We start from the raw sequence: 13,119 nt of genomic DNA on the forward strand, positions 1-13,119 counted from the left end.
TAGATATAATCAGCATAGTCACTGAAATCTATGCCTAGAATACATTGTGTTATAACGGCAAACTGATCTCTGAAAAGATAAAACTCATGCTATTTTGAATTCTTAAGAAGCGCTTGAAAAAGAAATGAAGACCCAGGAAATGTCATAAACCAAAGAAAAAGGCTAAGAAACGTTTTCTTGTGATAGAAATCTCCAGTAGGAAGTGCTTCAATTTTGTAAGCTGTCAATTATTTAGAATACCAGGACAAGTGGTGTCATTCTTGGTGTTTATACAATTTCCATTATAAATGTAGACATAGGATTTATAATGCAAGAAGTTGACAACCTTTGAGACAAAAATGTAGTACAGGAAGTATGTCTTGTAGACAGGAAATATATACAGATGTAAGATGTTTAAAAGATATTTTGATACACATGACTGATATAAAATAAAACTTTATTAATGCAGCATTTCACAAACAAAATTAAACACCTGTCTGTTTAACTCCTGCATTCACAGCCTAGTTCGTTCTTTTAATGCAAACACATTTTGAATATTTAAAAATTAATGAATGAAGTGTTTCCTATGACTTGTAATCCTCCTCCCCACGTTGCAGACTCATCAATTGGCAAGGGGGAAATGAACCCGATTCAGTAAGTGAAAAGTGCACAGAGATTGTGAAGCTAGTTGCTTTTTACCAGATCACTGATCGAGAGAAATGCAAAAGCTCCTAAGTACAAAATGATGGCCTTAACATAGGACCTTAAGTAGCATATCGCTCACAGGATCAATGTTTAATTAGATGATACAATGCAGCAGGAACTGAAACGTTTTCAGCATCACAAATAATCGATCAGAGCTAATGTTACATGGCTGTCAATGATTGCAGGCATGAGATCATTGCAAATATTGCTGGATGTGTTTGAAATGTCTGGCAGCATTTGTGGAGAGAGAAAAGGCGCCAATTTTCCTGGCCTGTTCTGATAAAAAGTCATTGACCTGAAACATTAACTCTGCTTCTTTCTCTACAGCTGCTACCAGACTTGCTGAGTGTTTCCAGCATTTTGTTTTCATTTCAGATTACAGAATCTACAGTAATTTGGTTTGTATGGAGGCAATTAGCATCTATCTGTATTCAAATAATTTGAGAGCTTTTAATTAATATTCCCAATTTCTTGTATTATTTGTATTACTCATTTTGGATAACTCAAATTGTTTTTGTGCACAACACTCACCATCAGCAACGGACTGTATAGCTTCCAGGTGATCCTGAACAAGTGAAGTCAAAACCATTTTGGACCCTCGTTTTCTTCTGTCAGCATGTGCTTTGGAAAAGGCAGGAAAATGCAAGGAAACAAGTTGAAATTTCAACCAAATACATCCAAAAATGGGGCTTTTCCGAGGGGGGAGGGAGGTTTTATAATAACTTATTTCTTTTGAGTTACTTTTCATTTTCCCTCACTCACCATGACCAAAATCAATGATAACATTAGAGAGAGATAAAAATGTAACATATTATGAGACTGCAGTATTGATAGCAGGCAAAAACATCCAGAGAGCCTTAGCGGGGTTAAAATCTTTTTGTAAGCAACTGAGTCTAATGGAGCAATCAGAACAACACTGTTTGTGCTCAATAGCATGTCAACCTCATCACAGTGTGACACCTCCAATATAAACTCAACGTAGTATGGTACAGCAAAACCACTTTCTCTATTTCTTCCCACAGCGTTAATTCAAAATGTACATTAATTACTGTTTTGAATAAAAATTAGAATTTACACTGAGCCTGGGCCACAGGGTGCTTTTGTAAGTGAAAATCTCAAACTTGAGTTGGACAGGATTAGGAGAGCCCCTTCCTTCAGTTCATTGAAAATAATTCAAAAAAAGAGCAAATCAACGTCATTGCAAATATCTACAGACTTCACAGGTACCTCACAAATGCCTGAGTTCATTTCTCACATTCATTTCAGTCTGAAGAAACTGTGATAGTTTTCATTCATTAAAAAGCCTATCATATAAATATTGTGTTTTAGTCAGTCTGCAACTTTGGCTGCTGGTATTTTGTTAGAGAAGAGCTGATTGGAGTTTGAAAGTAATCAATTTTAAGGATATTACCAACTTTCAATATGGAAGTTTTTGATTTTATCTTTAACTGTCTGTGCATTGTTCACACACAAATGAGCACTCTTGGAAAAGTTTATATTCTGAGCAGTTATTTATTTTTGCTGAGGGTTCTCTGCTTCTCAGCATGCTCAACAATCTTTTCCTCCACGTACAGCCCCTTCCGCTTGCGCACAGTGTTCATGTATTTGTTTGCCTGGTTTACTGTATCAGCCTTCTCTCCAAAATGCAAGTACTCTTCTTCTGTTGTAGGAACCCAGTAGGGGTCGCTGGGAATCACCTGCATTACAAGAGAGACAGCAACAGTTACAAAGGAGTTGAACATCATTATTATAAAAATTCTTGGGGTGGGGGAGAGGGAATTAAAAGCTAAACCCAGAAGAACAAAATCTTCACATGTTTGTTCACAACTGTAAGTAGAATCAGCGTATGAGATGAGAATAAAGCCAAGAACTGCAGATACTGAGGACGTGAAATAAAAACTGATGGATAAACTCAGCAGGCCAGGCAACATCTGTAGAAAGAGAGCACAGTTAATGTTTCAAGTTCCGTAACCCTTCTTGAGAAGCAGACATACCTCCAACCCTCCAAGACAGTAGCCCACTGGATCAAAGTACCAAACTCACTCCAACCAGCAGCGAGGGAAGACTTTCGTCCCTTCACAAACTTCAGTCTCTAATCTTCCAACTGTTGTCATTTTTTCACCTTGTAATATTTAACTTGCTCTTGTCTTACTTTGAAGCAAGGTCCATTCAGTTATTTCCCCCATGCTTTTTGATCAACATTGACTCCTGATTAAGCCATACGTTGATTTTCAAATTCACATTCCTGTTTTCAAATGCCTCACACCTCTTTTTGAAACATCCTCCAGTCCACAACCTCTGAGATATCTATGCTTCTGAAACTCTGCCTTCTTGAGCACCCCAATTTTAGTTGCTCCACTTTTAGTGGCCATGCCTTCAGTTACTTAGGTATTAAGTTCTGGAATATCTCCTCTGCACCTTACTGTTTCAGCAATTTTCACTCTTCCCTTTCAGATGACCCACAAAACCCAACTCTTTTACTAAATATTTGGGCATCTGTCCCAGTATGTCCTCAAGTGGTTCAGTGTTCTACCTTTGTTTTATTAATCTTGTGAAGAAACCGGATATGTTATTATAGGTTCTACGTAAATGTGGGTTGTTATCATCCTCGGTACCTTCCCATTTTCAGAACACAAACAAACATTAAAGAAATTTGGAGATGGTTAGCTCTTATGCCTGGATCACACTCAGAGCTTAGGAAAGAACTTAAGGTTACAGGTCATCCTCGAGTACGTTTCCTATTTATTTGAACAAATGTTTGCTAATATTTTTAGATGTTAAAATGAGAAAGCAAAGTCTCCTGTATTGAATCAAGCAATAATTTTGCTTGGTGTATTAATGCAATAATCTTTTGCGAGCTCTATTCACATTAAATGATAAAAATAATTCAAAGGGGGGGGTATTGTGTCTTGGTAATTTTTGTTATTTTGTTATCACCTATCTGTGAAAGGAAGAAACAATTTAAATTATGAAGTTTGTGGCATTATGCTGTGAAGTGGCAGGAATTACGGTCAAGATCATGTCTCGCAACTGAACTGGGTAACTCAAGCATGACTGAATGACAAAGTGCTCCTCATCTATAGAGTAAGAAGAGAAAGATCAGCATGGAGAAACTGCAGCTGTCTCCAGCACCAGACAGGATTGTTAAAGTGACAGCAGTTTTGTTAGTGAATCAATGGATTGAGGTCAAGTACAAAGCCTCAAATAATTGGAACCACCAAGTGCAATAAAGATTAAAATATTCCGTGATATATTTTCTTGAAGCCAACCTTTCAATGTGAAACATACAAACAAAAATTGGGAAATCAGTGGGTGAAGCCTGTTTGCAAGATTCCCAACTGACTTGTGCAGAAATGAATTCTCCCGTAGTTGCATGGAATGTCATGCCAGAGCAAAGCTGTGATATTTAAATTAACGTAAACAAAACATATGCAATTTCCTGTAGGTTTTTGAGTGGGACTGATTGTCCATCTACAGTGGTGTACTGAAAAGTGAGGAAAAATTCTTAAAAGGTTAGACATGTCTTCGAGTAGGGAATTACTATAGCACTAGAGGAGGCCACTTGGCCTCTCGCTGTCTGCACTGGCTCTTGCTTTGAAACTTGTGTTTCATACTCTCATCTTTCAGTGGCAACTTCTGTTCTTTATATAATTGTTTGTCTTTATGTCAAAAGACAAAAATTAATTTAATATCCAGCAGTCTCTGAACAACGTATTTTCTCCACCACCCTTCCTCCCCAGCTAGGATATGCAAATATTGAAACTATGCTACAGGAAAACAAATTAACACAGTTGCCTGAAATATCTTATTTTTTAAGGTGAACATTAAATCTTTAAAATAAACGCAATTTATTTTAAACTGATAAAATAATCTTCAGTACTTCTCTGTGAGTGAGAGTTACATCCCCAGGCGTGAGGGTGTGATGGGGGCTGGAGATTACTTTTGCTAAACACCACTTCTATTTAGTGAATAAATTACGACAATGTTATTTCAATACAGAGCCCAATGTCAACAAGAAAATTCAGAGAATCAACTGTCTATGAACGAGAGAGACAAAATTATGATCAGATATTGCTTTTGACCCTAGGGGTTTTCAGCATGAGTTGGATTTATGGTTCTGTCTATTCATACAATCAGTAACTTTCAATTCCTTCAAACTCTCTCATATCATCAGTGCTGTTTGTTTAAACGAAAAGAAAGACGGGGGTCAAAACAGCCTGTTGTGATTTATTGTAACAAAAACAGAAATTGCTGGAAAACAGCGAGGAGGAACTGCAGATGCTGGAGAATCTGAGATAATAAAGTGTACAGTTGGATGAACACAGCAGGCCAAGCAGCATCAGAGGAGCAGGAAGGCTTACGTTTCGAGCCTAGACCCTTCTTCAGAAGTGAAGGGTCTAGACGCGAAACATCAGCCTTCCTGCTCCACTGATGCTACTTGGCCTGCTGTGTTCATCCAGCTCTACACCTTGTTAACACAATTGCTGGAAAAACTCAGCTTTTCTGAGCAAGGGTCACTCAAACTGAAAAGTTAGCTCTGATTTCTCTTCACAGATGCTGCCAGACCTGCTGAGACTTTCCAACAATCTGTTTTTGTTTCTTGTCATCATCTTAAACTGGCTGACTGACCAATGGAGATAACCCACCAGTTTCCCTTCATGGGCAAATCCAAAACCGAGGCCAGACATGTAAGATAGTCATTAAAGCAATAAACAATTCAACAGAAATGTCTTTACTCAGACAGCAGCATGGTTGAAAGAAAGAAAGAAATAGCAGGATATGCTAAGAGGTTAGCTGAAGTAAGGTGAGGGGAGCCTAGAGTAGATCATAAATACTGGCTCAGAGTCACATTAGGCTGAATGGTTTGCTTTGTTGTTGTGAATTTCTAATAATCAGATCATCCTTCAACTCATTCAATCCCAGTGATAAGAAATTTGGAACTTCTCAGTTTTCTCTTCAAAGCTATAACCCATCTATGCTGGTAACTTCCAGTGTAAATTACAGGGCTGGTCTCTAACCATGTTGCCAAACTTACAAAATATACACCAGAAATTACTTCGAATATCAACATTTCTCAGATTTTTCATTTTCATAATTTGAGGGTAAAAAGAAAAAGTGCATTAAATGAGCTTTGCAAAGTTAAACATAAGCTGCTTTGTTCACTAAATCCTTTGATACAAGTATCCCTTCAACAACTAAGAAAAAAGTTAACCACACTAACAGGAAATCTCAATGACTTCTGTAGAATATAAAACCACTTTTGCAGGAGACAATTATGACAAGATTACTTTTCTTATATTAACTTTAGCCTTCAAGCCACTGGACTGGAATGCCACTTTGGATTTATGCTGCTAACAGCATGACCCAACACTCACGCAGCAGTCAAAAATCATAATTACTGTACCAGCACAGGCAAGCCCTTACACCTGGTCGGGAATGTAAGTTAGTGAGATGCCTAATTTAGAGAACACAGATGGCAGTGAAACCAAAGGCAAGATTCACTGTAAAACAAAACCCTTTTCTGCTCAGAGAACTCAGGGCAATGCCGGAGGGGCATGTGTTACTGTACATCTGCTTCTGCTTAGCAATACTGAATTGTGAAAGCATAGCAAGACTGAAAAAAAAAGCATTTATCCTGCCAGTCAAGGTCTCTGCTCTCCAAGATGAATTATTTCCATGCGATGGTTCAGCTGTTGTTTTGGTCTCTCTTCATTTATCCTCTCCTGAAGGTGGTGGATCTGGACACCCGCAATCCTCAGCATATTGCTCATGTTATCCATTCTTCATGAGAGCACAGGGTTAAAGTATTGGTTAGTAGAGCAGATATGGGTGCCTTTACACTCCAACAACCCTTGTGCTTAGTCAAGGTCCATAAAACGCACAATTTTCAGTGCAGGTCAATGGCAAGTGACCAGTACTGTAGTAAGAACCTAGTTGATTTGGCACAAATTATTGACAGTCAGTGGCATTCCATCTGCTGCTTTGGTTGAAGACAGCAAGCTAACCATAGTCCAGGAGTCAAACTTTCGACCCCCTAGCTTATGTGGCCAAGTCCTACGACATGGCACGCATCTAACTCGATGTACTGCTTTAGTAAGACTTGGTCCTGAATCCTCACATGGATTTATTGAACAAACGCAAACAAATACCCTTTATGATAAGACGGCCCAGGTGAAATACATGCATGATTGAGGTTTATTTCAATCAGTCGGCCCCTCAGCTCCTGAAATTGCAAGCTTACTTCTAGATTTTATTTTAATAGTTATTACGTTTAGAAGTACACGAATAAGAAATGTACCGGGGTTGGGGGACAGGGGTGGTGTTGTGGTGAGGAACATGGTCCAAGCACAAGCAGGTTTGGAATTATGGTCAGAAAAGGCTGGTTGAACTGAAGGGTCAGTTTCCATGTTGTATGACTCGATGTCTTAAATTTTTGAATTTTATTAATTTTATTTCATTGTTTCTAGCTAAACCCTCAGTCATATACCTCACATGGTGCTTCAGTTGCACCGATAGGTAAAATATTATGGCGTGCTTAAAGTAATGCACAAATTACTGCACCCACTACCCATTTCATTGTCTTTGACAAAATAATGTCTTTCGACATTTTGATTTAAAATTTAACTGAACAGATCTCTTACATCTGTGCAGGTAGTTCAGCTATAACGCATGTTTCATTACTGCAAATTGGCTGTAACATGGTTGATGAATAGTGGATACTATTTGGATAACACAAACTTCCTGCTCTACCGGTATAGTGATTTTCTACAGCGATCTCACTATAACCCAACTTGCTATGATGATTTTCTCTGGAGCGAGGTCACACAAGAACGCAACTATCACATTATAGAACTACCTGTAGTTGCATAATCACACTTCTGTGTCAAATCTTTTGATTAGAAATTTCAATTTTGACGTTGATAATGAAAGCTGTTTTTGTGAATGTATAATGTTGCAATTATTGCATCTTGCTAAAAGGGACATAGCGACTCCTCAGCTTTGCACCTTCCAACTCCTTGTCCTGCTCTGCAAACAACTTCTACCAACTCTAAGTTGCCATAAGATTTGCTAACTGCAAAAAGATCACACAGGAATGACAAACTCAATGACTCTAAACTTCCTGAAGGCTCCATTTTGAATACCCTGAACCAACAAGTTAAACTTGGCATAGTCTTTGTACAGGATAATAAAGTGTGAAGCTGGATGAACACAGCAGGCCAAGCAGCATCTCAGGAACACAAAAGCTGACATTTCGGGCCCAGACCCTTCATCAGAGTCTTTGTACAGTCTCATTCAATCAAGTCAAATTTGTTTACTTCCAACCGTTCGATGACAACATTTTAAGCCCCAAATTCTTACTTTGGTACACTGTTTATGTTGCTGGATTCAAATAATTAGACACTTTATTTTTTAAATATTATCTGATTTACTACAGAATGTAACAAATAGTATACAATTGTTGTGCTAAATCATACCGTATTCAATTTTAGTTTTTATGCTCATTATAAAGGCAAAACAAACTCAACTTAAATGGTTTGTAAGTTCGGATTTCGAGTTTGAGATTTGTTACAGTAGGCAACATGCCAAGAACCAACTGCAGTTGCATCTTATCATTGAAAGTGATGATTTAGCAGCCTATCAACAATCAAATTAGACTTCAGGTTGTAGTCACAAATGCCCAGTCAGTTTTATTACCACTGGATGTGGCATTGTTGGCAAGGCATTTATTGCCCTTCAGTAGCAGTTTGCTGCTTGCCTGGTCACTTCAGGTAAGAGTCAGCAGCCAGTCATATCAATGCAGGAGGACAGACATAAACAAGATCAGACAAGGTTGTGAATTTTAGTTCCTTAAAAAAGCATGAGTGAAACATTTGGATCCTTGCAACAATCTGACAACTTTATTGTCACTTGTAGCAACTTCTTATTCCCGCATTTATTTACAAACTGGAATCAAGAGATGTGCATTAATTTAGTCCATGTATCTGGATTACTAGGCTGAGAACAGCCATTTAACTATCACAAAATTACAAAGGAGCATTAAATAAAATGAATAAGGAAAGAACCTGTCATCTGGTTTGGAAAGTCATTAACAAGAAGCCTGTCACCAAGAGATTAGGAATAAGGTCAGGACCACCACTAGCACGGCCACTATTTTCCCTGAATGCTGAAGAGGTGATTTGCAAAACTGAACAATGAAGACGAGATTGATGAGGCAGTGGGTAGCCTTGCAGGTCACTGATACTCCATTCAAGAGGGCACTCATTTAAAATGTGCTGTGTCATGCAATGTTCAAAAGTAGTTTAATGTGAATGGTTATTACCTGGATATACTGAAGCGTAAAGATTATATTGTGGTTTTGTGATCAGACGTTTGCCTAAGATATTATCTCTCAATTCCTTCTAGCATTTCTCTAATTTGAACAAAGACATAATGACAGCATTAGCCACAGTCCTGAAAGGCACACCAAAAGAAGGTGTTGGAGACATTGTGCATCAGGTTAGCTATGACCTAATTCTTCTACTCAAGAGCTACGTACACCTGTCTCTCTAGGTTTTGGGTACAGGGTATTTTTTATTTTCAAATCAACCTGCTCAGAGATGTTTTTACACACCTCGGCAGCAGGTGGGGTCTTTTACTTGGACCGCTGAGATCAGAGGCAGGGACTCTAACACGGTGTCACAAGAGCTCTGGGTAGTGGGTATATGTTTACCTAGAGATGTATGTCACCTGCCCCACACTGTGGACGTGAAACATTTAATAGCTGCATTCATCAGCCCAGTGTGGAGCATATAAACCAGACCTCTAGGGCTGAATGGTCAGTTTTGGTGCATTAAAATTCAATGCAGGCAGGATGCTTGATGTGTTTACAATCAACATGCTCACGTTTGTAACTTTTCAGACAGGACAAGTCCTTGGCTTTACATATCTTCCAGATGAGATTTAAAATTCAACTTTCTGACGAACTTTTTAACTAAGTCCTCAGCATAGGACTCAACAGTGACTGATTTATTGCAAAGGGGAACATTTTGTAGCTCCTTGATGAATCCTTGTAACCATGCATCTTTGAAATACTGCAGTGGAGTTTCTGGTTTGGATCTATGTCCTTGCTATCTCCACACCCGAGTGCTCCAATCCACTCCTGACTACTCTTCAATAAACGCAAAGTCCTCCAGAATTCAACCATCCATGACTCAATTCACTCCACGTCCCAGTCATCTATCTCCAAATCACTGACTTACACTGGATCCCAGACAAGAGATACTTTGATTTTTAAAATTGAAACTCTTCCATGTTCTCCCATCTTAGCCACCACTTCCGTTCAGCCCACTAGCTTCACATGTCTTTATTCTTCTAATCCCAGCCTCTTAACCAGCCCAATTTTAATCAGTCCCCCATTGATGGTTCTGCCATCAGTTTCTTAGCCTCAACTCTTGGAATATCCTTCTGCGCTCCCTCCTCCCCGCCTCTTTACTTCTCTTTCTTACTTTGAGACACTTTGTATGACGTACCTCTTTGACAAAGCTTTTAGTCATCTGACCTAATATCATCATATGTGGCTTGGTGCCATGTTTTATTCTGTGACACACTTGGAATAATTTAGGATAATATAGGCATGATGGAAATAAAATGTGTTGTTGTGAAAGTATTCTGCCATTATTCTCAAGTGAATTGAAGGATTTGAAAAAATCGTACTCCCTAAACCTTTTGGAGGGCTTTTCATGGGACTGGGGAGCATCACATCTTAAGGCAACTTTAGATCAAGATTTTAAGTAGATACAGTGTTATGGGAGAGTGTAGGCCAGTGTGATTTGGATTTGGATTGCTAGCACAGAGTCACCAGAACAAGATAGACTGAACAGCCTCCTTTTGTGCTAGAGAATTCTATGTTTCAAATGTAATTGCACTCCAAACATTACAGCCCAGAAATTCCAAAACTTAATTTGTCAGCCTGATCAAAGCTGAATGAAAAACTCCTGTATCTTTTGATTAGTGCTACCCTGGAATTTCCTGGACAGGAGACTCAAGATGTGAAACTGTGGAGACTTATCTGAACTTTGGAATTTCTGGGACAATATCCATTTTGCTCTGCCCAGTGTTTGAGACTTCTGTACTTATTAACTTTAACAAAGTTCAGCAGCTTTAATGTATTATTTCCACAGTATCTATTTTATGTATAAGCTAACTCACAGCCATTACTTAAGCACTTGGAATGCAATATATACATATATTATATATACAGATATGCATGTGTAAAATGACACTTTTTAAAAAACTTCAATAGCAGTGTAACTACTGAAAGGTTTTTGGGTGAGCTAAACTTATAAAAACACTTATTCATCACTTTACAAACGAAAGCAAAGACAGGAGATGACAGCACTGCATGTAAAGAAATAGGCAGGGTAACTTTTCAGATTCTCTCATCAGATCTGCTGTGTACTTTCAACATTTTGCCTTTTATTTCAGTTGTTACAAATCCATCTGCCTCAAGGACATATTTGGTTCACAGCTACAACAAATGGGAATGACTATGCTGCTGTGTCTGAACACGAAGCTCAGCAAGGTTAGCAATTTGGTAAAGCTCAAGCTGCCCTCAAATGCATTCTTTTTAATGCTGACCTTAGTGGAAATTGCAGAACTCACTTTACACTGTAATAAGAAGCCAGCCAGTGATGTCCATATGTTCAGAAAACTATTTTGTGTGATGTGAGTTTTTCAAGGAAAAGCCATTATTCAAGAGATTGAATTACATGAAATATAATGTCACATCTTTTCTTAGCATCCACTACTGGCAGAGGCTTTATGGGTTGCTTTAATTTAAGATTGTGAGAAAACACCACATCTGGCAAGAAACTAATGTGAAAAACTGTGTGCCCTGTTGATTTTTTTTAAAGGAAATGAATATTAGAATTTAAAATGACATTGCAGGACATCAACATGTGATCACTAAACTTCGCCTGAGCAGTTGGGAGAGAAAACACCATGAGTGAAAGACAGACCGGTGAGTTGCTTTTTGGGAATTTGGAGCGCTGTGGGAATTCAGTACACAGGGAAAGAGGCCAGTTGTGCTTTTGTTTTGGTACATAGTTTGTAATGCCCTTCTTGATGGGTGATAATTTGTACGACTATATTTTTTGGCTTCAGTTGGCTTCAAGATGGGAGTCCTAGCTTAACAGAGCAGCTTCAGGGCTCTGCTGAATGAGAAAACAAATCAAACAGTGACATTACAGGAAAATGGCGCATTGACTGATTTAGGATATTAAAAAGCGTATCTTTTCTGAAGAGGAGAAATAACAGGCATAAGTGACCTTCAGATTGAACGACCATCAGTCGTCTGTCTCTCTAATGACAGAGCAGCCCTGTGGTCTGGTGACTTTACCTTTTTATAATAAAAGAGTGTCAGGGAATTAAATTAATAGCATCCTAACATAAGAATAACTTTTTTTTAAAATAAGGATGTAACTAAAAGACGTCAAGAAAGTCATGGCAGCAGAGCTCACATCTGTGATATACAGGAAATCATGGAAACTGCAGTTGCCTTGGTAACCATGTGTGCAGGAAGTGTATCAGCTGCAGCCATTGGCTAAGTGCATTTCAGAGCTGCAGCTGTAGGTGAATTCAGTGTGGATCATCACCAATACTGAGCATGTCATGGATAGCACGTTCAATCAGGCCCACAGGTGAAAACTGAACAGGCTAAAAGGGCAAGGGTGACGACCAGGTCTGTAGAAGAGGATAGGCAGCACACGAGTCTCCTGTGGGGACCCTTCTTCTTAACAGATATACCATTTTAGATACTGTTGGGGATGGGAAAGCAGTGACATCAAACTTCATGGCCTCGGGTGGGTCAGCTGAACAAGAGTAGGAAGGAAGAAGGCAGGGCTATGGTGACAGTAGTTTGAAATAAAGAGGAACAGATGGTCATTTCTGCAACTGCAAGAGAGATTCCAGGATGGTGTGGTGCCTTCCTAGTGCCAGGGTCAAGAATGTTAGAGAATGGCTGGAAGGCATTGTGAAGGAATGGGGGTTGGGGGAAAACAGACAAAGATCGTGGTACATATTGGCACCAAACAAACTATATTGGTACCAAAGAAACCATATTGGTACCAAAGAAACCATATTGGTAGAAAAAAGGATGATATCCTAAAGCAGAATTTCAGGAGTTAAGAAGCAGATTAATGAATAGGAATTGGATCAGCATCTTTGTGTGAAGGTTTGCTAGTGCTGTTTGGGAGGGGTTAAGCTAACTTGGTGAGGTTGGTGAAGGACGGTATCCAGATAGAACGTTCAGCAGGGGAAGATGAATGGCCAAAATGAGAAGAAACAGCAAGTGAGTCAGGAAAGCATGGACACTGCAGGCCAGTTAAGGCACAAGGAAGTTTGGCAAGGTTGGATGGCATTTGTTTTATTGCAAGGAATCTGGTGAACAAGGCAGAC

General features: G+C 38.9%; 1 protein-coding gene across 3 annotated transcripts in view; it reads right to left on the reverse strand.

The window, feature by feature from the left end:
* Positions 1-419: 419 nt before the first annotated feature.
* The window catches only part of efl1 (elongation factor like GTPase 1), a 246,108-nt gene continuing 233,408 nt past the window's right edge, over positions 420-13,119 (reverse strand). For all 3 annotated transcript variants that reach the window (XM_048563067.2, XM_048563066.2, XM_048563068.2), the window contains one exon: positions 420-2,381. In XM_048563067.2, the coding sequence (XP_048419024.1) occupies positions 2,193-2,381 (189 nt within the window). In that variant the 3' untranslated portion in view covers positions 420-2,192. The remainder of the gene's footprint in view (positions 2,382-13,119) is intronic.

The sequence above is a fragment of the Stegostoma tigrinum genome, chromosome 33 (assembly GCF_030684315.1).
Source record: "Stegostoma tigrinum isolate sSteTig4 chromosome 33, sSteTig4.hap1, whole genome shotgun sequence".
Lineage (NCBI taxonomy): Eukaryota > Metazoa > Chordata > Chondrichthyes > Orectolobiformes > Stegostomatidae > Stegostoma > Stegostoma tigrinum.